General features: G+C 47.5%; 1 protein-coding gene across 1 annotated transcript; it reads right to left on the reverse strand.

The window, feature by feature from the left end:
• On the reverse strand, nucleotides 1-26,086 carry CSF1 (colony stimulating factor 1). Its single transcript, XM_069238343.1, has 9 exons — nucleotides 25,580-26,086; nucleotides 16,267-16,389; nucleotides 15,431-15,493; nucleotides 14,098-14,295; nucleotides 13,483-13,663; nucleotides 10,766-12,420; nucleotides 6,760-6,815; nucleotides 4,380-4,429; nucleotides 1-3,712 (listed from the first exon to the last, which is right to left on the reverse strand). Exons 1-8 carry the CDS (start codon nucleotides 25,955-25,957, stop codon nucleotides 4,381-4,383), a joined length of 2,703 nt encoding a protein of 900 aa, XP_069094444.1. The 5' UTR covers nucleotides 25,958-26,086; the 3' UTR covers nucleotides 1-3,712; nucleotide 4,380.
• Between the last annotated feature and the right edge of the window lie 513 nt (nucleotides 26,087-26,599).

The raw sequence follows: 26,599 nt of genomic DNA on the forward strand, positions 1-26,599 counted from the left end.
TTTTTACAAAACATATAAAACGTTTTATTAAATATTAATACAATACATTTATATCCTCTTAAATAAAACATTATTTAAAATACAGCACATTATCTTTGTAAAACTATTTGCAATTTAACATATAAAAACTGACTGTCAAAAATAAAGTTCAAGGGATGGCACAAAATGAATTTCCCATCAAGAGAGATTTTTACTCTATATATAAAAGGGCAAATGCTAAAAAAAACTTAAAGGACACAAGACCAGCTTGTGCATGTACAATACTAAGTGATTCATTTGTGTGCAAGAAATGTCTGGTATAGGGCACAGGTCAGGAGGATAAGTTGGGGTGGAACGTGCATGGAGAATGAATGTGGGCAAAATGGGTGGATAGTCCAGAGGGTAGATAATATGATGAACGGATGGTGAGAACCAGGAATCGGCTTCTAGTGAAAAGAAGGTGGGGAGGTAGGTGGGTCGGTGGTCGGATATGAGGAGGAATGGGATAATGTGCGAGTGGTTGGATGGCTCACAGGTGGATAAATAGACAAATGGGCAAAATAAATGTGTGGAGAGTCCGTTGATGGGTTTAGTGAAGGCCCGTTAAAGGGAAGGGCCAGTGGATGGGCAGCTGGGTGGACTGTGATAGATGACAGGAAGAGTGGGTAAATTCAAAGTTGGCTGGATGAATGAGTTGAGGAACCGGTTGTTGGGTCGCTGGACATGGGAGCTGGTATTTGAGGAAAATAACACAATAGAGGTAATGGTGAAACTGCTGTGCTGAGTGTGGTGTGAGGCTGGTGAGGTTTCAGGGATGGGGCTAATCAAGTGCTGGAGAGATTGAATGAGAGGTTAGTTGTTAAAGCAGAGTGCTGGTTACCTCATTAGTGTGCCTTGCCTGTGCATCTCAAGCTCAGTATATTAAGTTATTTTTAGAAACATAAAATGTTCCTCTACAACAAGGGGACCTCCTTGGGCATTCCTATGAAACATTTGAATAAAACATGTCGCTCCAATAAGCCTGCATGGAGGAATGCAACATTCCCATCAGTCTCACCTCCCAGCCCATCTTTTGTTCATGCAGATGTTACGCTCTCACTAATGCTGAGAAAGAGGTGATCTCTCAAGTTTGTGTGAAGCAAATATACTTCAATAGCATTATCATTCCTCAGCAACTCGACCAACTCTTCCTACAATGTTATGAATTAACGCTTATTTTCCTGTAGCAAGTCCTGTGTAGTATGTAGATTTCTAAGGGCAGCACTCGTCCAATGCAGCATATCCTGTTGAAGAATGGGAAACACTCTAATTCGCTTTAAATACTACTATAGCATAGAGTTATTCTGTCAGATATTAGGGTAGTATGGATTCTGGTAAAATGTTAAGCAACTTCAAGTTATTCGACCAATACGATTTCTATGGGCAGCTCTTCCTAGATTAGAGGTCAAGAGTGGCTCATACATATTTTCCTTTTGAAAGTGGTGGCATGAAGGGGCTTCACATGAACACCACTGAAGCACAAGGTACCACTGATCCAGCTGAGACGAAGGGACAAAACCACTCTAGTTCTGGCCCTTTTGATGGGGAAGAAGACACCCTAATTAATAACTCTAATTGGGAGGAACCCATTATAGTGCCGACACATTTACGAAGCTAGGCAACGGGAGGACTGACGTGTGGGGGGAAAACCAATAGTACATTGACTCTTTTGAAAGAGGGAACCACAATGCCGCTGACCATTCTAATGGAGAGGACCACACAAGCACTGACCCTCTAAATGAAAGGACTCACAATTCCACTGACCCTTTTGATAGGACACATGGTAGCACGGATGCTTCTGAGAGAACTCACTGAGCCACTGACCCTCCTGATCCAGAGGACCCACGGTACCTTTGATACTACTGAGAAGACCTGCAGAACAACTGACCCTTCTGATAGACAAGATGCATGATAACACTGACCCTTCTGACGGAGAGAACACATGGTAACACTAACACTTATGACGGAGAAGATCCACTGTACCATTGACCCTTCTGATAAAGAGGACTCACTGTACCACTGATCCTTCTGATGGACAAGATTCACAGTCCCACCTACCCTTCTGAAGGAGAGGATCTATGGTACTGCTGGCAATTACAGCTCATATATGTAAAGGTTTCTTTGTCAGTAGGTGGACACGGAGGTTTGTGGGGGTCCTATTCATCTTCGTTATTGGAAATTAAATGTTGATGGAGAGAAGATGCAGCAAAATAGGGCTCAGCATGTGTGTGTCACATCTTGACAGGACTAGTTCTGTGGGTGATCAGGGGTCAAAGGGTCTGTCTTACCATGCATCCTTCCCCCAACAAAACATTGTATGTTACTGGGCCCTCTTCAAAGACAAGGGCAGGGTATTCTACAGCCCTAGTATGAAGTCTTGATTTCAGAAAGATCCGGATGGAGAAGGGTCGTTGCCGTCAGGGTGACTTCCTCAAGGTGAGAGGGACTTGAGTTGTCTGCATTGACAGGTGAGGAGAGCTGCCACTAGTTGCCAGTACATCCGGTCTCACACTGTAAGCTCGCACCTCCCCCGCTTCCCTCAGCACCTAAAATCAGTGTTACTTTTTTTAATTCACTTTCTAGTCACGTAATTGTATTTTTCCCGACTTTTTCATTTCCTGCAGTAGCCACCTTCCTACGGGACTAAAACAGTTTGAACAGTAAGCTGTTTCTAGCTCTACTTTCTCCTTTACACCTTCCTTTCTGTAGTTTCCATTCTATGCGTACCTTCCAAAAAAGTGCAATATATTTCACCCATGCATCCAATCATAAAACCTCTAGAAATCAGTGTCAACAGAATAACGCCCAGGGGTGCGTATACGCAGCCAATTCTGTGGGGCAGCGAACCTCAGTACTCCAAACGAAACACGACATACGCAGTCAATCTACTGTAACAAATATCCCAGGGTGTTCAGACGTGCGTCCACCCTGCGGTCCGTGATCGGCCAGTAGATTCCCAGAGTTATCCGCATCGGTTCAACATACACAACCAGTCTGTGTGGCCCTTGATTTCCCAGGATAGTGCAATATACGCAGACGGTCTGCAGCTGTTGAGTATGGGGGACGGTTGGTCGCGCACGCTTTTCCCCAGCGCGCTCCACTGTGGGCAAGTCGTGCGCCTGCGCCTTGTAGTGTGACGCGGCACGACTGACTTGGCAGCTACAGCACGGTCTGGAATTCTAGCACATTGCCTGGGCAAGTCTCTCCAAGCTGAAACACCAGGGTGACATTTTTTCACCCTCTGAGAAGATATAAATAACATACAGTTCCGATGGCGCTGCACTGCGACTGGGGTACAGAAAGTCCTTGGGCCCAGAAGCGGACAGTTCCAGGGAGCAGGCCAATGACCTGACAGTCATTTGGAGGGAAGCTTCTAAAGAGGTCTGTCCAGAGTAGTCCTGGGGCTAGTGGGGCATGGTCTTTCCCTGGGAAACGAGGCAAGGCCACTGCCCTCGAACAGGCTCACAGCTCCATTGTGGTGTTCCGCCCAAAGACACATTGCTGATTCTGCTCGTAGGCCCTCCCAAAATGTGTATGGGATTGGGAGGGCGGTAACACTATGGCAGGTTGATCTCAAAGTGACTTCCCCATTCAGTGTCCCAGGTCGGGCTGCATCAAGGTGCCGGCTCTCATCTCGAAGGAGTGGTTGCCATCGCGACCGTCGTTGTTCTGAGCACGAGCCGTGAGATGGCAGCTGCAAGGAAGGGAAGATAGAGCGGGTTAGAGCAACTTTTTTACACGACCAGGCACTTCGTATAATAATAAGCAAACACCAAAAGACATGCGTAGAGTGAGCAAAATCTTTGAAGTAAAGAAGGGGTTTATAAGTAGAGGGGGAAGTCCCTGGCATAGGCGGTAGTGGCTGCAGTCAGTCTGTGCAACTCGTTGCTCTGTTTCCAACCCTTTCTATTATGTTGTTATTGTTTATGCTGGGTTCTGGCGCTGAACTGTGTTCTAGCTCATTATGCTGGTTCTGGCCTTTTATGCTGCCCTGCTGAAATGGGGTGCACGTCCTTCTGCTGCGGGAGAGTGGCAAAGCGAGCCCTAAGACAGTTTTGGGTAGAGATAACCAGAGGACGAACATAGAAACTGAAGACGTTCTCTGATCTAAGAGGAAGGATAAAGGAGGTGCTGGAGGCCTCTGGTGTCCAGGGGGTGGGCAGGACGGGAGGTGCTGGAGGGCTCCACTAGCCTCCTGGACCTGAAACAGGAGGTACTGGAAGGATTACATAACCGGGGCAGACGCTGGACCTTTAGTGGTTTGGAAGTCGCCACTGGACTCACTCTCAATCATAGACTCGCTCGTCCCTCCCCCTCCCTTACCACACATGGACTGGCTCATTCACAAGCTCATAGCTTACCTCAATCCTCCTCCATCTCCAGCCGGACCATCTGCAGCATGTTCAGAGGCCTAAGGGGACAAAAGGACAAAGGTCTTAAGTCCGCAGCTTACCCCAAACAAGGAAGAAGTACTGAATCCAAAGTCTGTGCCTGACGGTGGCCTGCGCCCAGGAGCTCAATATTCCCACAAAAGGCATTAGGAATGGCAACTTATTCCTCCATCTTTAACTTACCGCCCACCTCCCTCCTCTCTACCTTCACTTCTATTTCCTTCTTATCTTTATGTCCATCGCGTTCTTTCTACGTTCACCTGCATGTCCTCCCTTTGTGGCGCAGTCTCCAGCTCTACCCTCTATACCACCTTTCGCCCATATGCTCCCTTTTTCTACCCTCACATCTGTCTTGATCCTTTCCTCTCTCCATCCCACACTGCCCCATTTACATTTCCCTCTCCCTGTCTCTCCTGGCCCACCTCAACCTCTCTATCTACACCCCATGCCCACCGCCTTAGTTTCCACCTCGACCCCCACCACCCTATTGTGATCATACCTTATTTTCACTCCATGCCTCCTTCTCTCCGCCTGATCAGCCTCTATGTTTGCTTCTGCTCCCCTGTCTCCATTCCAACTGCACCTCCACTCCCTGCTTCCTTTATCTGGCCTCCTCACCCCTGTCTCTGTTCCGCCTCGCTGCATAAATGTCCACCTCCAAACCTGTCTCCAACCAGCCCAGCCTATAACTTCCGGTTACCCAGTGCTTAATTTGTACATAAAAAAGGGCCCAAAGCTCTCCTCTGAGACAAGGGGCTGCTGCAATTAAATGTGCGAGCACGGAATACTGAGGCAGTGTAATCCTGAAGCCATCCCGGGCCTCTTTAATCCATTTCAGTACACTCCCGGCCCCTACATCTCACTCTTGCAGCTTTCTGCTTTCTCCCTTTATGGCGCTTTTTCGTTTTTCTCTTCCTCCTCGTTCCCATACGTGCCTTTCGGTTGCAGTAAATGTCTGGGTCAGAAAAATAAGTCCTGGCCCTCAAAAATAAGTGGTGGAGCCCCGCATGTAAACCACGGGCTCAAATTAAGCACTGCGTTTACCCTCTGTGCTTCCATCTTCCTTCTAGTTTCATCGTGTCCTCCTTCTCCCCCTCTACAGCTCTGTTTTTTCTCTCCTCTCTTCTTCTGTCTCCACCTTCCTCTTCTCACCCTGTCTCCACCCACCTCTCGGTTTTATACTCCCACCTGTCTGCCTTAGTCTGCCCCACTTTCGGTCTCTGTCCCTATTAGTCTGTCTCTCTCACTGTCTCCCCCGCACAGTCTCGGCATCTACCTCCTGCTCTCTACACCATCTCCTCCTGTCCCATTTTCATTACCAACCTTCTATCAATTACCATCTTCTTTCATTCTTCCCATACTGTCTAGATCTCAATCTTACTGCTACTCAACCACACCATAGCCCCTCGGAGTCCGCTTCCATAATTTTCCTTGCAAGCTCCATCTTCCTCCTTCTCACCGCAGACTCCACCTGTCTCTGTCAGCCTCTCATCCCACCAAGTCTTTGTTTCTCTCTCTCTCCACTCTTCTTTTGTCATCCCCCCTTTCTGCACTACTCTTCATCTCTGTCTCCATTTTGTCTTTTCTTTCCACCACTAGCTCCATTCCAACGCCTTTTTCCCACGTCCCGGTGGTGTAACAATAGCCCCTGCAGCCCCTGTTGTGCAGAGTGGGGGGAGCCCGGAGCTCTGGGGGCCCCTGAGGCACTGGGAACAGGCCCCTGAGCTCCTGAACGGGTCTGGAGCATGGGGACAGGGTCAGCTTTAGGGCGGACGTGTACTGACTGGTGCAGGCGCAGTGTTTACAAATAACTTATGGGCTTAGAAGCACTGAACTTCCTTGTGGATTCAGCAGTTTTCAGGCAACAATAAAAACATCAAGATAACTGGTGATTAATGTTACTGCTGGTGAGAGATCTGAATTTTGTCTAGTGGTAGTTTTTACTCATCAAAAGGTAACGCAGCGGGATAATGTGCCTGCTGCAAAGAACGTGTTCCATGCAGATCACAAAACTGAGTGAACTTTGAGTAGTGCTTCAAAAAAGAAAACAAAATGTATGTGACAGAGGGGCTATGGAAAGGTGAGGGTCAGTGCTGGAGAGTGGGAGTAATAGAATTCGTGAAGAAGGAGGTAATGGAGGGTCAGGGGTGTCAAAAAAGACTGTTGCACCAGGCGCCACCAGCGGTAAAGCCGTACCTGCGTGGGGGCCCAACCTTCATGTATTTTGCAGGTGGGACCTCACGTTTCATTACACCATAGCTACATCTCTGTCTATTGCACATAAATATCTCCGGTAACGAGTTCCCTACGCAAGGCCGCATAGACACTGTTCAAGTGTAACTCTTCTCACCTCTCCTCCTGTGGCACTGTTCTGATGGTTGCTCTCTGTAGCTCTCGTCTTAAAATCTGTTTGGGAAAGAAAAAAAATATATTTTGTGCCACTTAAGTCTTAAAAGTCCTCTACGGATGCTTCAACCACACCAGATGTACACTATGTATAAGAACATATATTAATGCAGAAAATCAGACACAGAGATCCGAAGAACTGCTACATGAAAATCACTGGAAAACCAGATGCTTGTAAAAGATAGAAATCCAGGGTGGACAGTCACACATATCCCAGCATCACATGGAAAGTCAACTGGTGCAGTTTTACTTTAATGGGGAAGCTGGTACAGTTGAAGTCAGCACTGAAAGATAGAACCCCGGGCATACAGAAATAAACAACTAGAAAAGAATTGAGATCTGGAAATATAGCAATCATAGAGAAACAGGATACAGTTTGAGTCAGCACTTTTGGGACCCGGACACATAGATCTCCACTGCACTAATCTCTAGTGGAAAGAGAATAACAACCCCAGTATAAGGAGCAGCACATTTAGACGGGCGTCATTATGGACCTCCTCGCGGAAAATCAAAACATTCTATACCTGCATTGGCCACTTCCGGTGTCTGCACACTGGTCCAATTACTTCCAGGTTGTGAAGTGTCACTAGTCAAAAGCACCTGATTAAAACTCATGACAGGGTCAGTATGGCCTTTTGTTCAAATTCTCAGTCTGCTACCAGTGAACCAGGCTCACAAACTTATGTTCTCGCACCCACCCGGACCATTTATGTAATTACATTCGTGAGTTTTGATTCAATGAATCATGTTGATTTCCTGATGGTTGTTTTACATGGGTTAGAGGTGTTTTAATGGTGTCCCTTTAGTGCTATTTGTTGGTACAAGTAGGAGTAGTGCTTACTCAAATGCTATCCATGACCAAGAAGAATTATCTAGTCCTGCATTTTCCACAGATGCAGGTGGGGGTGTTTTTCGCAGGGCAGCTGTCCCATGGGTGACTGATGTGGTTTATGGAGTAGGAGCACTGAGTCGGCATCAGTGTTTTTGTATTGATGGCGGGTCATAGCAGCGCTTCATCAAGTGGCCAGAGGGCACTTTGGGGTGGTTTTGGCAGTTGGCACAATTGTGTACACCAGTGACTTCGGTTTCACGACGAGATGGTGCAATCCAGTGTGATTTTGTGCTTGTTATGTTATACTGCTGTTAGCACTGCTGCCAGAAAAGATTTTCTCCAACTCATGGCTTACGTGTTTACAGTGTGTAAAATAAAAATGAACCTCCGAACTACCCTACAAAAATCAAGCAGTGCTGTCTTTCTCTTTGACGCGGGCGAGGAATCTGCAAGTAGGCATGCCTTCAATGTCTAAGGTTTCAGCCTACAGGGCCAGGGCAATGATTCCAAAAACCTGTGATGCAGAGACATACACACACAGTCTAACATTTATTTGGAAACCAGGCGCACCCAGATCTATCACTAAAAGATGCCCAGGCCCACCACGCCTTCTAACAGCCTACAAAGAAGCAACATGTGTAATTTAACAGAAAGGAGATTCACTCGAAGCCATCAGTAAAAATTATTTTACAATGTAAAATCTAGCACGCGTGGGGTAATGGGAAAAACCCACAGCCAGCACCATGATGTTGCCAAGGACAGACCCCAACAACCTTTGAAAAACAATGTGTGCCATGGAGAAGTAGTAACTGGGTAACTACCAATCCAGCACTGTAGAATGTATAGACACAGAGAACCTAACGACCTGTGAAGAATACACAAACACTGCTTTAACATGCGGTGGAATCCAGATACACATTATCTACCACAACCAGGAACCAAGACGCATATCTCAGCGACCTGCAAATACCAGACATAGATAATTTAAAATGCAAGTGGAAACCTGATACTTCCAAAACGAACACAACCTGCAAGGAGCTGATATGTGCAACAGAACAATCACTGGCAAAGCCTTTATAGCCACTTAAAAAAGGCACCTCTAAGAAGAAACCCCAAGAATCTGCAGAGAAAAGCGTTGACTGTTGTATTTGACAATCTCGAATGTGATGGTTTTTGGGAGTTGTGATGTTGCACCTCTCAATGAGGTTCATAGTGGAGTTTCACAGCCACTAGGATTGGGATTTTCTTGGTGCATTCATTTCCCAGCTGCAGGAAATGTTCAACCCTACATGTAATGGTTTCTGGTGTGTATCAAAGCCACTGGGTGTGGTTGGTTATGCTGTATCACTGCCCCAGAGAGAGAACATGCTGTTAAATTATTTTCTGGCTTTTGTGTTCCTGCCAAACGTTTCTGCAATGGTAGGGGCTAACTTTTCAAATTAGCTAAACCCTAATATAAAACACCTACAGTAACGGGAGTGTCCCTTCTAAAATTCTTCACAAGAATTTATACAAGGACAGGTTTCACCTCCGAAGAGCGCATGCCTCAGCTCACAAGAGAACATGCTTCCGATCACATCAAAAGGTGCTTTACGTCATGAGACTATGCCCCATCACTCACCAGAGGACATGATATCAGGTACCTGACAATAGGAAATGCTTCAACTAACAAATTTCCCATTACATTTCAAGCCCATCTCTCGACTACCACCCTGACAAATTTGTATGAGGAAATGGCCTAGTAACCTTAGAAATACTTATTAAATAATGAATGATCTGTTGGATAGCAGCCAGCCAGTCTTCGTCCCAAGTCATGCCACAAAGACAACCCTGGTGAATACGAAAGAGACTGCGGCATTTGACTGGATCATATGGAGGTCCTGAATTAGTAGACAAGCTCAAACAAGGTGGACTACAGCAAATGCATGGAGAAATAGGATGAAGCACTTGGCTTCCAAGGGCCGGTTCAAACTTGGCTTGCATCTTTTTCAAATAGCATACAATACAGGTGAGGCTGGAATCTGGTTTTAATCCCAACTACAGAAATGTGGGGTACCACAATGTTTGGCAGAGTAAATGATGCTCCACAATGATAAATGTGACCAATGGCCTTGGGTATCTGGTGGTGGTGCTAGCTCCAGCTCCCATTTCCTGACAAAGTGACAAACCACAAGCCAGTACAAACAAGGTTTCCAGATAAATGGGGATAGCATAGAGCTGGAGAGAACAGGAGGTGGCCCTCAAAGGTGCATGATTGCCTTCAGGACATTGTATAGAGGAAGAAAGTAGTCTTTGGCTGAATTGGGCTAGGCAATAGATCCTGTATCTGGTTATAGGTGTCCTAACAGCAACACTGATCATGTGTCCAGCCTGATCACGTGTCCAGCCTTTTTAAAGTAAACTACATGGGCAGCACCAGCAGTGAAACAACAAGATCTAAAAGGAAAGGCCAACATAGGGTGATGTAAAATATTATAACTATTGATTTAGAGTAGCCAAAATATCTTGCCATTCTTGGATGTCAAACATAAGGCAATTTTCCTGCTTGTACTACACCAATCCCATAAGCAAAGGCTTACTATATACAAATAGTCCACAAAATACAGCTGCTACTTTGATTATTGGCTTTTAGAGATATACCCTTGTCAAGTCAATGTTGATTTGATTGCATTTGTCAAAAGTCAGAAATAGGAGCAAAGAAAAACCTCTGGTAGTCTCAAGCTATGAAAGTCCTTGCTGGCAGTAGTTAAAAAGAAGCAAGATCACTTTCTGCCTCAAAAAGAGTTAAAACAAGATCCTTTATGAAGGTCTATTAACTTTGGCAATGATCTGTGACTGTACACCTCGCTTTGCCTTGAAGCAGTACCTATTCCTTAAAGCAGCCATTTGTATGCATTATGGAAGGTATACAAATCTTGATTGACATTGAGACTCCTCACCTCAGCAGAGGACAAGCCTGACCTTATGCCACACCCAAGGACAGTTTCTCTCATTAATTGGACAATGGCGACAGTATCTCAACATTTACACAGTGGAGACAGCTACTCTCAACAACACTACAGTAACAAACTACTCACAAAACCAAGGGAGAGGAGGCAGCATTAAAAGAGTAACTTACCTGGTTTTGATGCCTGTAGTAGAGAAGTCCACTCAGTGCCAAAAGGAGCCCCACAATGCACGGCACCACCAGGTACACATGGGCCCGCCCGATAGACGCTTCGTCTTCTGGAATTGGAGGCTTGTCTGGTCCTGGGCCATAGAGAGGGAGTAGGTTAGAGTCATGATGTGGGCCAGCAGAACTTTCCCCTCTTTCATCAGATTGCTGGATCCCTTCCCCTCTACCCTGAAACACACCAGGGGCTGCTGGCCTCAGCAGTGCATGCTGAATGCCCACAACCATCTCTGGCCTCGGAGTTGCCTTGGTGGACTCTGACGTACGAAGGACGGTGCTGGACCTGCTAGACTTGGGAGTGTCTGGCACTTCCCTACCCTGTTTGTCAGTTACAGACAATGGAATCTGTGCACTTCCAGTGGTACTGTCCAGGAAGGATGGCCTGTGAACGACAGAATTTTCACTCACAAACTTGCTTGCCTTTGTACTACCAAAGGGGCTTTCCTTGGATGGTAATGGATTAGAAGAAGTTTCTTCAGTTACAGAAACGGAGGCCTCTGTACTGACAAGGCTGTCCATAGGAACAGATGTTCTATGAAGGTCATCATCGTTCATTGCCAGCACTGTGGCAGTGACAGAGAGGCCATTTTTCTTCTCAATCGATGTTTCCTGATGTAAATCTTTGGTGTTGCCTATGACGTTATCCTCAGTTGATGGTTGCTGAGGGTCAGCCTCTACATGCACTGACTCAGAGTCCTCTATGGAGATAGTGGTCGTATATTCAGTGGCTAATTGGTGAAGTACAGTCCCTTCACTCACATACATGGGGGTCTCTGACCTGCCAATGGTCATGTCATCAGTGGATTGTTGCTGAAGGGCGGCCTCTTTAGTGTATGTTGCATGGGCCTCTGTGCTGACAGTGGCCCTGTCCTCAGTAGATGAGTGATGAAAGAGGACCTCTTCACTCACTGACACAGGAGCCTCCGAGCTGAAAATAGTCCTGTCCTCTGTAGATGACTGAGATGCTGCTGCCTTTTCACTCACTGACACAGTAAGCTCTCTGCTGTCAAAGCTCCAGTCCTCTGTTGATGTCTTCTCAGTGATAGCCTCTTTAGTTACAGCACTTCTGGGCCTTGCACTAGGCCCAACCAAGGTGGTGGAGGAACCAGATATGAAGTCTTCTGCCTGGGTATGAAACATATGACCACGTCCGACACCAAGAGCTAAAGAAGAATCATCAGTCCCTTGGGATCCATGGTCCTCCTGCACCTTCTTGTTTGAACCGGATACTGACTGATGATATGAGACAAGTGTAGAAGCTGTTTGAATCTCTGCACTCAGGAGCCCAGACCTGTGGGCTTCCAATAAGGATACATGTTCCGGCTCTGCCGTGGATGCAGACATAATTATTGTGGATGTCATATGACTCTCTAGGACATCGGGGGCCTTCAGGCTCTCAGGGCTCCTAGGGATGTTCTGCGTAGTTCGGGCTACCCTGACCCCTCCCTCTTTGCTGACTGTAGGCAAGTGAAGGGTGGGTATCTTCTCCTTCATACCTGTAGAGTCCTTGCTATGCTGCTGTGGTGAATCAGGTTTCACAGGCATGAGGAGAGAGCCAGTGGGTCCAGACATGAGGCAGCTGCAGGTGCATTGTGTTGGTCCTGAAACAATCAGACAGAAAGCCATAGAGTCACTTGCCCCATATGTCAGAAGAAGGAACAGACTTGCAGTATTATCATGAAGGAAAAACAGGAAGCCAGCAGAACACGTAACAGACCATGGCTAATGGTTTACACTGCTAAGGGAAGGCAGCAGGCTATGCTAGCAGGAATGGAGACAAGATGTTCAGCCGGTGAAGGGGGAAAGATAGAGAAAGAGGCAGAAGGACAATAAGAGTGACAGGGTGATCGACAGAAAAGGGGAGATTAAAAGAGAAAGGAAGAGAATACAGGGACAGAAGAACACATGCATGCTGCTGCTGTCTGACCACCTACCTAGGTGAATTGGAAAGTATAATCCAAACTGTTGAAAAACTTCACTCGGTCATTTTTCCAGCATGTATACTATTCAAACCATACTTCATGATAGACATGGGCACCATTACTTGGATAGAAAGACCCTACATGTCTGGTGTCAGCCATGCAACCCAAGGATCCAGAAGCTCAAAGAAGCAGGTCTCATAGAGTCTAAGAACATGTTACATTCTGGCTGAAAGTCAGTACTTTACGCCAGTCTAGAGAGAGCCTACTGGCCACAGAGGCTAGATATATGTCATTCTAATGAAAGAACTTTCCCTCTTAAGTATCTGAATGTGTCACTCACAGAGGTGCCCCAATACATGTGATAGTAATTACATATAGTTGTCAGAGCCCATGATCAAGTGAGTGGGATCCTCGATAGATGGGGATTCTCCAGACTTGTGGAGATGCCCATCGACGTGTGATCAGAATCCTGGACATGTAACGCCACACCAATTGAGGCTCCAACAGACATGGGAAGGTGCCTCTAGACATGGAACGGTGCCCCTGGACAAGTGATTCAGGATCCTGGAAATGTGACAGTGATGCTACATCAAATGGAGGTGCCCACAGACATGTGAGGGTACATCTGAACTTGCTCTGTGGACAAGCTATGAAGGGCCCAGAGGTAACTGGTGACACTTGTGGGTCAGACCTTAGATGGAGCAGAGAAGAGCGGCAGTAAGAGAGAGAAATTGCTCTTACCTGTTGTGGTGGTAGCTTCAGGCTCCTCTTCATCGTCGAAGTCCTCAAGGTCCTCACATGTGTCGTAAGGGTCAGCACATTCCACATGCTTTTTGACCAAGAGATCCTTAGTAATAGTGAAGATATCCTTCACCATCATTAGCATGTCCCTGGAATTCATTGAATATTTTCGGGAACATCTCTGGAGAAAGGAAAGGACAATATTCACCACAGTGAATTTCCAGAACAGGTAAGAGAGCACATAATCTTATAGAAGCACAACAAAGCAGTTGTCAGGTGTGCATGCTGCCTCGCACAAGAACAGTCAAGCAGGGAGATTCACAAACCATTACTCAAGTACAACAGAGCAGGGTTAGAAAATGAAGCACAAAATTGTTTCATTGGCTATGAATATTTTGCGATCTGGTTAGTGTGTAGGGAGGGGACTGGGACTGCCACTGTGAGATAGTCTGTTAATTATTTCTTTATTGTCAGCATAAATGTGCCATAATACATCAAACTAGATAATACAATAAAAATATACAACCATTAAAAGATCCTTGAAAACAAATAGCAGCACTCTTCACAATTCTAGTGCTCACTCTCTCCTTTCTCACCAGTATCTCGGCTGCTCACCTCTGGGTCTCCTATGGAGCGTTCATCTCTGCGAAGGCAGTGCTCTGAAAGAAGACTGTCGTATAATTTTTTCAGCTCGCTGGAGTGGTTAAAGTTGGTGGAGCTCGAGGTATAGCTTGCAGTCTGTCTTTTCAGAATCCTCCCTACCCAGGGAATGGCTCGAAGAACATAACATGCCTTCTGCTGGTCATCTGCGTGCTGAGCAAAAAAAAAAAGGCATCAACTGTATGCTTAGCATATCTGCCCTGTCTCAACAAGACAAATCCATCATGAATGACTCGAAGCCTCACTAAGACACAAATATACTCTCAACTGCAAGATCAGACCACTCTTAGGAAGATGAGACCACCCTTATCCTGGCAAGTCTGCACTCATCTAAATAAGTCGGCTTCCATCAACACAACACCACATTCAATAAGAAGAAACCAACCTTAAAATGACAAGGCCACCCTCAATATCAAAATGCTGCTCGTATTAGCACTAGTCCACACTCAGTAAGAAGAGACCAACCCCAACAACACAATATCACCCTCAACATTCCTCAAAAACGTCTGACCACTCTCAACAACAAAAGCTTCACCCCACAACACCAGACCACCATCAAGAACAGGATCAGACCGCTCTCAAGAAGACGAGAACAGCCTTTATCTGAAGAGTCAGCACTCAACAAAACAAGCTGGCATTGAACAACAGGTGACCATGCTCAACAAGAGCTGACAAACGTCAAAGAACTAGATTACCCTCATCAACACAATGTTGCTCTCATCAGCAAGAGGAGACTGCCTTCAACAACGAAATCCTTTTCTAAATAGGGCAAACTTTCCCTCAACAGCTTAAAACATAATTAACAGTATCAAAACACATCCAACAAATCAAGGATACTCTCAAAACAAGAACAGGGCACTTCTAAGAAAAGAAAAGTCACTCTAAAAATATGAGATGGTAGAAACCACCCTACACAACTAGGACCAGTCTCCACAATAGAAAGACCACCACCTCATCAGGAAGAGGCAAGGCATCACATGATGAGCCCACTCTTACCTACATAAGACATGGTCATCCATAAACATCACAAAAAAAGCTCAACAAAGGGGGCATACCTCACACTTAATGTGAGGTAGACCCAAATTACTCACAGCAAGTCTGGCCTGTTCACAAAACTGAAGAATACACACAGGTGCACTATATCAGGGGAGGGTATGAACGAGAACAACCTGGTGGTCTCATAGAACTCCATAGTGCACTATGCCAGGAAACTCCTCCGTATTAATAAAGCGCCTCCTCTTATTTCATCCAGACCCAGCATCCAGCCAGAATCTTAGAAGTCACTTACCATGTTTGGCAAATCCACGAAGCTGAAGGTGACATTGCAGGAGGTCTGTGGCTGGTTGCCAATCTAAAAGAGAAGCAAACTGACATGTTATTCTCATCCTCCACAAGGACATGTGATCAGTTGGGTGCAGATGCCGAAAGCAAAGAGTTTCGTCAAGCAAGACGAAAGTGAGGTTGTTTTTGAGTCATTCAAGAACACAAGTGAAACTTGAAATGTTAATGTGTAATTAAATACAATGGTAGCATTAAATCAATTACTCTATAAAGTGATATTAGGAAAAATAACTATGAAAATGGTCATAAAAAATAGTAGCGCTAAATAACAGTGGAATTTACAGTAGCAGATATGAGTTCCATTTAGTTCCTACATTCTTTGAAATTTGCCTTCCCCCTGTGCCCAGTACCCTCCTTCTTCAACAGGCGGCACTACTTTAACCTCTCGTACATAATCAGCTAACTCCCTGCCCCCCTAAAGACAGCCCTGAGTCTGATGTTTCCTCACATGCACTGGGCACAGCCCCTGAGATAGCCTCAGCTTTCCCTCTGAAGGGCCCATGACTCCTGTGGTCAGCTCAGATTACCAAATGCATTCTTCGTGGCTCCTCGGGTGACCTCATATCTGCGGGCTGGCAGAGCTGGGGCCACAAGAAGCCTGTAGGTACCAAGTACCTGGACTCCTTTCATCTGAGAGGTAGAGTACTAGTACCTCTCAGCAGGGCGGAAATACTCTTAATGGGTGAGTATCTGCACTTCTGAGGGGCAGAGAGGTACTCGGGAGAGAGTACGTGCACTCACGCACTGCGCTGATGTAGCCATGTGACGCCGGGGCGCACTCACCAGATCTTCCATGAAGGCCAGATGCGTGGGGGTGATTATGTTACCACAGTTACTTCCAGATGCTGAAAGCACTAAGTTCAGAATACAGGTGATACGGAGGAGTGCAGGCAGCCCCATCTGCACCTGTGGAGAAAAAACATAAAACCGTCAGCCTGGTGGTTGGTACAGGAGGCCGGCGAGTGGTGTCACCTCTTGCACCCAGTGTCCGCATCCCTGCTCACTTGTCGCTCCCTGCATCCCTGCTCACTTATCACTCCCTGCACAGAGTGTCCGCATCCCTGCTCACTTGTCACTCCCTGCACCCGGTGTCTGCACCACTGCTCACTTGTCGCTCCCTGCACCCAGTGTCCGCGTCCCTGCTCCTGCACCCAGTGTCTGTATCCCTGCTCACTCCCTGCACCCAGTGTCTGCATCCCTGCTCACTTATCACTCCCTGCACAGAGTGTCCGCATCCCTGCTCACTTGTCACTCCCTGCACCCGGTGTCTGCACCACTGCTCACTTGTCGCTCCCTGTACCCAGTGTCCGCATCCCAGCTCCTGCACCCAGTGTCTGCCTCCCTGCTCACTTGTCACTCCCTGCACCCAGTGTCTGCATCCCTGCTCACTTGTCACTCCCTGCACCCATGTCCGCACCCCTGCTCACTTGTCGCTCCCTGCACCAAGTGTCAGCATCCCTGCTCACTTGTCGGTCCCTGCACCCAGTGTCCGCATCCCTGCTCACTTGTCACTCCCTGCACCCGGTGTCCGCATCCCTGCTCACTTGTCGCTGCCTGCACCCAGTGTCCGCATCCCTGCTCACTTGTCGGTCCCTGCACCCAAAAGTCTGCATCCCTGCTCCTGCACCCCGTGTCTGCATCCCTGCTCACTTGTCGCTCCATGCGCCCAGTGTCTGCATCCATGCTCACTTGTTGCTCCCTGCACCCAGTGTCCACATCCCTGATCACTTGTCGCTCCCTGCACCCAGTGTCCACATCCCAGCTCACTTGTCGCTCCCTGCACCGTGTCCACACCCCTGCTAACTTGTTGCTCCCTGCACCCAGTGCCTGCACCACTGCTCAGTTGTCGCTCCCTGCACCCAGTGTCCGCATCTCTGCTCACTTGTCACTCCCTGCACCCACTGTCTGCACCCCTGCTCACTTGTCACTCCCTGTACTTAGTGTTCGCACCCCTGCTCACTTGTTGCTCCCTGCACCCAGTGTCCGCATCCCTGCTCACTTGTCGCTCCCTGCACCCAGTGTCTGCACCCCTGTTCACTTGTTGAACCCTGCACCCGGTGCATGCACCCCTGCTCACTTGTCGCTCCCTGCACCCAGTGTCTGCACCACTGCTCACTTGTCACTCCCTGCACCCAGTGTCTGCATCCCTGCTCCTGCACCAACTGTCTGCATCCCTGCTCCTGCACCCACTGTCTGCATCCCTGCTCACTTGTCACTCCCTGCACCCAGTGTCTGCATCCCTGCTCACTTGTCGCTCCCTGCACCCAGTGTCCGCATCTCTGCTCACTTGTCACTCCCTGCAACCAGTGTCCACATCCCTGCTCATTTGTCACTCCCTGCACCCAGTGTCCGCATCCCTGCTCACTTGTCACTCCCTGCTCCCAGTGTCCGCACCCTTGCTCACTTGTCACTTCCTGCACCCAGTGTCTGCACCCCTGCTCACTTGTCGCTCCCTGCACCCAGTGTCTGCATCCCTGCTCCTGCACCCCGTGCCTGCATCCCTGCTCACTTGTCGCTCCCTGCACCCAGTGTCCACACCCCTGCTCACTTGTCGTTCCCTGCACCCAGTGTCCGCATCCCTGCTCACTTGTCGCTCCCTGCACCCAGCGTCTGCATCCCTGCTCACTTGTCGCTCCCTGCACCCAGTGTCTGTCCCCCTGCTCACTTGTCACTTCCTACACCCAGTGTCTGCACCCCTGCTCACTTGTCACTTCCTGCACCCAGTGTCTGCACCCCTGCTCACTTGTCGCTCCCTGCACCCAGTGTCCGCACCCTTGCTCACTTGTCAATTCCTGCACCCAGTGTCCGCACCCCTGCTCACTTGTCGCTCCCTGCACCCAGAGTCTGCATCCCTACTCACTTGTCGCTCCCTGCACCCAGTGTCTGCTCCCCTGCTCACTTGTCGCTCCCTGCACCCAGTGTCTGCCCCCCTGCTCACTTGTCGCTCCCTGCACCCAGTCCTCTTCTGCCCTCCCTTAACACCAACTTCCTTCTGTACACCAGGCAACATCAGTATGAACACCCACGCTCCCTGCACCTCAACAATCAAGTACCCGCACCCCCACTTCTCCCTTCCCTGCAGCCCTCCCTGAAGTCACAATGATTTTGCTCTGAGAACGTCCTAAGCTGCTCCCAGCCCAGGCGCACCACGTGACAGGCCTGAGTGGCGGGAGCCCAGTCTTGGCTTGCAGGTAACTGAAGTATTTGTGCACTGCGGGGGCGTGAGGAAGCCTGCCTCTCCCCAGGGGCCTAGCTGAGGCTTCCTGGCACTTAACTCTCAAAGCACACTGGAGCTCAGCCGCTGCGCCTATGGCACACCCCGTGCGAGGCATGGACGGGTCACCGTGCCTAGCGAGACAGGCATACAACCAACCTAGTACAGTGCCGTCACTGCATGCTGGCAGAATCCCATCGCGCTCATCACTGAACCTCGGCACGGCGCATCCCTGCCTACTGGCACGGTGCCTCACAGCTCCAACGGGCGCATAACTCCCAGCGCAGCATGTGGCACACTACCCGCCTGGCACAGTACCAGCCTGTTCTTCAGAAAAACATGTAACAATATAATCCGGCAAACATTGGCACAATACCAGCACCTCGGTGTTCACGGGCACAAAATCTGTACATCTCACTTCGTGGCACAAATCCTAGCGCACACCCTGGCACAATGGCATCCAAAAACCCTAAAGCAGTGTGAGCGCGAGTTATCTGTATTGCTCTTTGGTTTTGCTTCGTTCAGTTGACCCTATGAAAGTGAAGTCAAGTAGGTGATTTGATTGCTGTCTTTTCTTCAAAGCACTTAGATGCCTACCTGGGACCCAGGGCCACTTAGACCTGGCTTGCACAACATAAATCTCCTATCAGACAACAAAAAACGGAAGAATGTAGTGGGTTCCATGAGATGCCTAGGACTACGATAGTAATGCAGCATTGCATTCATAATAAAAAGCATTGTTCGATATTTGATCGATAGGTAGTTAGTTGTCATGCAGTTGGTTTAATCCAGCAGACTAAAGAAAGTGCAAGAGGGCGAGAGGCTGAGTCATCCCTTGAAGCGTTCACTGATGAAGAAAGGTGAGCCTGGAGTGAGCGGATTATTCAGATTCTGACCTCGATGCTTGGACAGAAACAAGGGCAAGGTTTACCTAATGAGCACTGATGTCACTGGAGGATAACACTGTGCATGTGAGCAACTGAGAAATGTGTGGAAGCAAAGTGGAGTGCAGTATAATATACTGCCCTCAGGTCCCAAAGAGAGCACAGTCTTTAAAGCTAGGACAGTTCTCACAAAAAATGAACTAACATACATCTAACAGGAGAAGGAAAGAAAATGTGGGTCTAGAATGCAAATAGCCAGGCTTGCCAGGGCTTAGGTTAGTCTGTGGTGTCCTTCACATGGTCAGTGTGGAGTTACAGTGCCACAGAAAGTCCACACATGTTTAGACTTTCCCCGTCGCCTTCTTCCTCTGACAGGTTTCCTTCTATGCTTCCTCACATTCTTTCATTTCTGCTCTCAGCTCCAGTGTCAATGTCTTCACCTGCAGGGTTTCCGCCACCATTCCGGTTTGACGGGTTTCTTGTCTTCCACTGTAAGGTCAGACTACTTATTTTTCCTCCTTCCAGTTCTGTGTTTGTAGACAATCTCCTTAGTTCCCTTTAAGCAGTCTACCAATTGTATTTCTTTCTCTTTTTTGCTGCACACACATTGGCGGTGCCCAGTCGCCCCACAACCCCTCGGAAGATCTTCCTTGTCTTCCTTATACTTTCTGACACAATCCCCTACATTGGCCCACATCTGTATCCCTAGACTAAGGAAGCCAAGTCAAATCTTCAGGAACTTGACCCCATGAGACATTTCCCTCAGATGTTTCCATTTTCTGATAAGACTCTTTCTAGAAACAGATACTTTGGTTTAGAATCGGATATGCTTAGGACCAGGATGTTGCCTCTTCGCAGGGTGATTGGTGAAATCGGACGGTGTCACCTACCGAGTGAGAATACTGTAGCAGGGTGTCTGCCTGGCCATGAGCTGCGGTGTGCACCACAGTGTGTGCTGTGGTGAATCACCAAGAGGCAGCTAGGTCTGTTGTATGCTCTGGGAATGCTGAAACCTCCTCAGTCGCTCGCACTCCCTCGCTCGCAGCGCACGGCTCCTGACCAACCCACCAGCACCTCTGAGAACTTCTCCACACTTGGCACAGCCTCTGTGTCTTACTTAATCACAGACTTCACCCTTGGTGACCTCCGCGTGTTCCTACTCTCAGCTTTTTTACTTTCTTTCTCGTGCTCCGTCTCTCCACTCTTTGTTCAGCACTGTAACACCCTCGGATTTGACGCCCACTTTGTACCATGAAGGAGTGGTTCATGGAGGTGTCTCCTGGTCTCCTGTAATTCTATCTGATGGGCGGCGCAATCTGGCCACTGCGTCGTTTAGTAAATGTTTGGGTCTGTTAAACGGAAGAATAGGCACTATGGACCTTTCTTCTCAGTGATGTACTCTGTTCCTTACCAGCTAGAGGGCTGCTTTGCGCGACTCTCCGTGCCAAGCACAGATAAAGGCCTCCGGGACAAGCCACACTGCTGACCACGTGCCCGACACGTGGAAGCGGACACTCCGAGGTGTGTGACTGAGAATACTTCTCCCACTCTGTGGTAAAGCGCTCGACGGCCCTCTGGCCATGTTTGCAGTACAGAAAAATGCAAAAATAAACAAACACAATAATAAACTATGAGTCCAAGCTCATCCGACCCAGAAACCCACACGCTGTCTCCGGAGATTAAAGGTGACGCCTCCAGCCTCTCTCCAGCTCAAGTGCTTCAGTGCCTCACGGCTGCTTTCACTTTCAGCTCTGTCCAGGGGGGCGCTGCTGGCTTAAACTGTTCACTGCGCTCTGGCACACGCTTGCATGCCAAGGGATGGAGATATTTCAGGCCATTTGTTGCTAAAAGAGCTTGGAGATGAGGAAATAACCACCGGCTTGGTGTACCTAGGTCAGCCAGGCCTTGTCGGCTGCCTAGGTTTAATATCTGCCCTTCAGCTCGCCCCTATCATAGGATGGTAAATGCATGTAGCGACCATGACTCTTTCTTGCAACTTTCTCTCGGTTTCTTTTTAAACCCATGCTTATAACTACGCAGCTGTATTTAATTCAGCTCGGTATGTTACGCACGGCCACGCATCCTGCTGCTCCGTTTGTTAGAGCACAGCCAGCCTTGTAGGTTAGGGCACACCCATGTGGTCTTCATTTCTGAATACTACAGCATAGCCTTCTATGCATAGTACAGCTGTGTGTCGTATACCCAGGGCCACTGGCATTATGCAGGAGGGTTGAGTAAATTATGCGGCAAGAAAAGGCACATTATGCGGCATAATGCAACATTTTTTGATAGTACTACTTCATTTTTAAACTTAACACTGCCTGGGCATTAGTTGTACCTCATTAGTACGAGTTTAAAACCCAAATATAGCAATAACCTACAGAAAGGTGACCACTCAACCATTTCAAAATGCCTTCCAATGCGCCGCAAGGCATATTGCTGCGCTTTTACTGAGTTTTGAACGCTTGAGCTAGAAAGATTTTACGCAAGGCATATTGCTGCGCTTTTACTGAGTTTTGAACCGCTTGAGCTAGAAAGATTTTTTGTTAACATCTGTAGATTATGCGCACATGATGGATTATATGGGAAATGTGGCAAAACTTCAGTTATGCGAAATTCGCCGTTGCTGCACAATTGCATAATTACAGTGTATGCGACAGCCATATATACTGCATCTCTGTATATTCACAGATACACGCACAATGCAGTACTCTGCATTACAACATAACCACCCTTCGGTTTTAGAGCAAAGGCCATTATGCATGACACCGGTCTTCGTGTTACAGCACAGCCACCCATGTATTCGGCATCTCTGTATATTACACAGATACACGCATAATGGAGCTCTCTTTATTACAGCATAAACCATCCTTTTGTATTACAGCAAAGGCCATTATACATGACACTGGTCTTCGTGTTACAGCACAGCCACCCATGCATACTGCGGCTCTGTGTGTTACACAGATACACGCATAATGCAGTTCTCTACATTACTACGTAACCACCCTTCGATGTGTTCTGCATCTGAGTATGTTAGAAGGATACAAGCATAATGCCGTTATTTATGTTACAACATAACCATCCTTTGATATTACAGCAAGGGCCATTATGCATGACAGCGGTCTTCGTGTTACAGCACAGTCACAGTCATATTATATTACACAGCTACACACACAATGCAGTTCTCTATATTACAATATAACCATCCTTTGATATTACAGCAAAAGCTATTGTGCATGACACTGGTCTCCGTGTTACAGCACGGCTACCCATGCATACTGCAGCTCTACGGATTACACAGATACATGCGGATTACACAGATACACGCATAATGCAGTTCTCTAAATTACAACATTACTACCCTTCGGTATTACAGCAAAGGCCATGTATACCGCATCCCAGTATATTACAAGGATACACGTATAATGCCATTCTTTATATTACAACATAACAACCCTTTGAAATTACAGCAAATGCCATTATGCATGACAGCGGCCTTAATGTTACGGCACAGCCCCCCATGCATACTGCAGCTTTGAGTATTACTGCTCAACTTAATACACCCAAGTTCAGTATCTAAAGATCCAAGTATACCACAACTCCCTATAGTAAGACGTCCGTGTTTTGCAGTCTGTATGTCTCGGCATAGCCATGCATACTGCTGTGCTGTAGTGCAGCTATGCACACTACACATCTGTATGTTAGTCTTGCAGAATGAGTCACTGTGCATTGCAGGTGCTCGGGTATTCTCCAATTCTTTACCTTAATGCACAGCCTTCCCTGCATATTGTTAGCTTTTGGTATCACTGCGCAGCCATGCATATTACAGTCTGTATATCAAAGCACAGAACTGTGTATTACAGAACACGAGTTACATATTACATCGTGAGGTGTATATCCTATATACCACCAAAGATAGGAAAATAAACTGAAGCGAAACACCAAAGCATGAAGCAATATCTTACAGCAAAAGCTTCATGTGACAGTGAAAAGCGGTACATCATGGCAAGAGCTGGCACATCACTGCAACTCGCGAGATGTCGCATGGAAGTGTGGCATATCATAGCAGCAGGTGGTGCATGATAGAATACTTCTGAGAAGAGCTGCATGATTGTGCTTGTATATGTGTGTGCGTGTATATATATATATATATACACACACACACATATATATCACAGCAACAAGTGACATATCCTAGAAAAGTATAGTATAGTACACCAACAATTCCTAAATCGCAGGAAACAACCCTATGTCATAGTGCCAATGTTTTCAGACATATACACATCTGCAATACAATGCAGATGCGTACATGTCTGAAAACATTCCTTACACAAAAGCAGTGGTTTCAATTTGGAAATATCAAACTGGAGGTCTAGTCTCAGTCAAATTTCTTTGCCACTGGCTAATTAGTCTAACTAAGCATGACAGTGCGTTTCAATAATGACGAGCCAAACCATACTGCTACGTTTTACCATTGTCCTTTGTTAAATTAGCTCCCTCTTGTGGGAGGTAAACACCCCTGAAGATTCCAATTGCAACCAGGATCCATTATTTGCTGAATGTTGCAGGCAGAAGCTTCAAAAATCTCTAGATTTAACAGAAGGCATTTAAAAACAATGAAAATAATTATTTCCTTTTTACTGGAGTTAATCAATCAGTATGGCCCAGTAGTTTATTTATTGTTTTAAATGAATAAGTGCCAATTAAAAAAAAAACATTTTATTTATGTATTTAGGTATTTTATAAAGCGTCAGTTGTCATCCTGCATTCCAAGTGCACCTAGATAAATATGCAACTTAAAAGATGAATAAGGGTGACCTGTCGAAGGGAGCCAGCTGTGGTTATTGTTGACGTTGCCAGGCCACTTGGCCTTCGGTGTTTTTGTTTACTATTGTCTAGACTTCATCGATGGCAGTGTTGGACTTTACCACACAATCACCCATTGTGTACCCTGCAGATATGCCAAAAAAAAGCGGTATATCGGAGCACGCAGTATATCGCAAGAAAAGGCGTACAACATTCAACAAGTAACATGATACCGTATCAAGCGATATGTGACAGACAAGAGCGGTATATGACGTCATACAGCGGCATATCATAGCAACAAGCAGCATATCACAGCAAGATGTGACATCCCAAGTCCGTAAGCACTATATCACGGAAGCCAGTGTACATCACAAGCACGAAGAGTGCATATCACATGAAAAAGTGCTAGGTTTCAATAACAAGTGATGTAGCGCAGAAAAGAGCATTATGTCACAGCAGCGAACAATATGTTAGAGCACAGTGTGAGATATCTCCGAGAATACTGTTAAACTGCAGAAAGAGTCGCGTGTCAGAGAAGCAAGTGGTGCGTATAACGAGCAGAGCTATATATCAAAGCGAAAAGAAGAGAAGAGGCCGTACAATCACAGAAACACCGCTATATCACACAAAAGGTGGTATATCCCAGGCAGGCAATGCCCCGTCAACAACCGGCACACCGCAGTACCGTGTTACAGCACAGATCCTGGTATTACAACATATATCTCTATCAATGCAGCACAGATCAACGGTATTCCAACACAGGTCTGCGCGTCACCACAACACATATTCCTTTCAACACATATCCATATGCTGTACTACAGTGCAGATCCCGAGTATTAAAGCATAGGGCGCATATTACAGCACACGTGACAACTTTACAACCTATGTCCCTTAATTACAGTACACGTGGGTGTTCTGTTGCACAGGTAGTGTTATTACACCAGACATCCCTATAAAGCAGTTCAGATCACTGCGCTGCAGCACGGATCACTACTTTGCAAGATAGATTGCGTTGTTACAGCGCGGATATATGTGCAGCTGGAGCACCGATTTGAACATCTCTGCACAGTACTCCATATTACAGTACGGACCTCAAGGTCACTACAGACTTCCTTTACTCTGCACGGGATCGCAGTACAGACGCGAAGGACACTTACTAACGCCCTGCCCCATGCAGCCCATCCGGACTCACCTTTGGGGGGCTCCTCCGCCGGTCCTGGGTGTTGTGGTCCATGAAGAAAGTGTGCAAGGGGCTCCGGAGGGTCCTGATTTCTGGGTTCCGAGTAGACGGTTTGCTTGTGGCTCCGGGTTGTGGGGGGTGTGACAGAGTCCTTTTGTGAGGTTTTCCGGGTTTGGGGCGCTCCTGAGGGTTCTGCAGGGCTGACGGTTTAACAGTGTGTGCTGGTGGGTCCGTGAGAGCCCTGCTTGTTGGACAGTTCCGAAGGGGTCTCGGTGTTATGTGCTCGGGGGTCCTTGTTTCCTTGGAGGGGCTCCGGTAAGTTCGGGGGATCCGGCTGCAGTGCTCACACTGAGCTCCGCGCTCCGCCTTATAAACTCTCAGCCTGAGCATGTGTTTTCCGAGAAACGGGCTGCAGCCCGCCCCTCTGCCTCTCGCGCCTCCTTTCTCATCCTCGCTAAGTTTCACCCTCCTCCTATCCTCTTGTCCCAGTCTCCCATCCTTCGAACCACTCTTGTTACACGTTGGGTTCTTCCAACCCAGTCTTTCAAGCCCCCCTCCATGACTCACTCCACCCCCCCCCCTCCCCTAAGGAGTACTTCATTGGCATGAGACGTCGGGCAGGTAGCGCGAGAGCCCATTCGTCTCACATTTGGGGTTCATTACGCCAGGGGCTCGAGCGGTGACACGTCGGTCCCGGGCTGCTGGTTCTCTCAGGGACACGCGCGGACACATGTTACACAGCCAGATGTTTCCAGCGTCTCCTGTTTCAGAGAGATGTCATAGAATAATACAGTTGTTCCGACAAACAAATCTTCCTTTTTCTTGCAGACGTGTTGGGAATTTGAGTTTTGGAATATTGTCTTCGTGTGCCCCCGGAGTAGTGCAGGGTAAAACTGCGGCACCCCACTTCCCCAGGCAACAATAACAGCAGGTTCGCACTCCTCCAGGGTCTTGGTTTGATCTGCATTGGAGTTCTTGAAGTTTGTGATGTGCTTCAGGCGCTCGCCAAGGCTGGTGTCTTGTGCAGGATGT

This window comes from Pleurodeles waltl, chromosome 6 (genome assembly GCF_031143425.1).
Source record: "Pleurodeles waltl isolate 20211129_DDA chromosome 6, aPleWal1.hap1.20221129, whole genome shotgun sequence".
NCBI lineage: Eukaryota > Metazoa > Chordata > Amphibia > Caudata > Salamandridae > Pleurodeles > Pleurodeles waltl.

Bases quoted from the DNA above. Each gene is read 5' to 3' on its own strand.
- CSF1 (XM_069238343.1), bottom strand. From the start codon at position 25,957: ATGCTCAGGCTGAGAGTTTATAAGGCGGAGCGCGGAGCTCAGTGTGAG. The intron at 14,296-15,430 runs GTAAGTGACTTC...TTTTTTGCTCAG, and splicing joins TCGTGGATTTGCCAAACATG to CACGCAGATGACCAGCAGAA. The intron at 12,421-13,482 runs GTAAGAGCAATT...TGATTGTTTCAG, and splicing joins TGAAGCTACCACCACAACAG to GACCAACACAATGCACCTGC.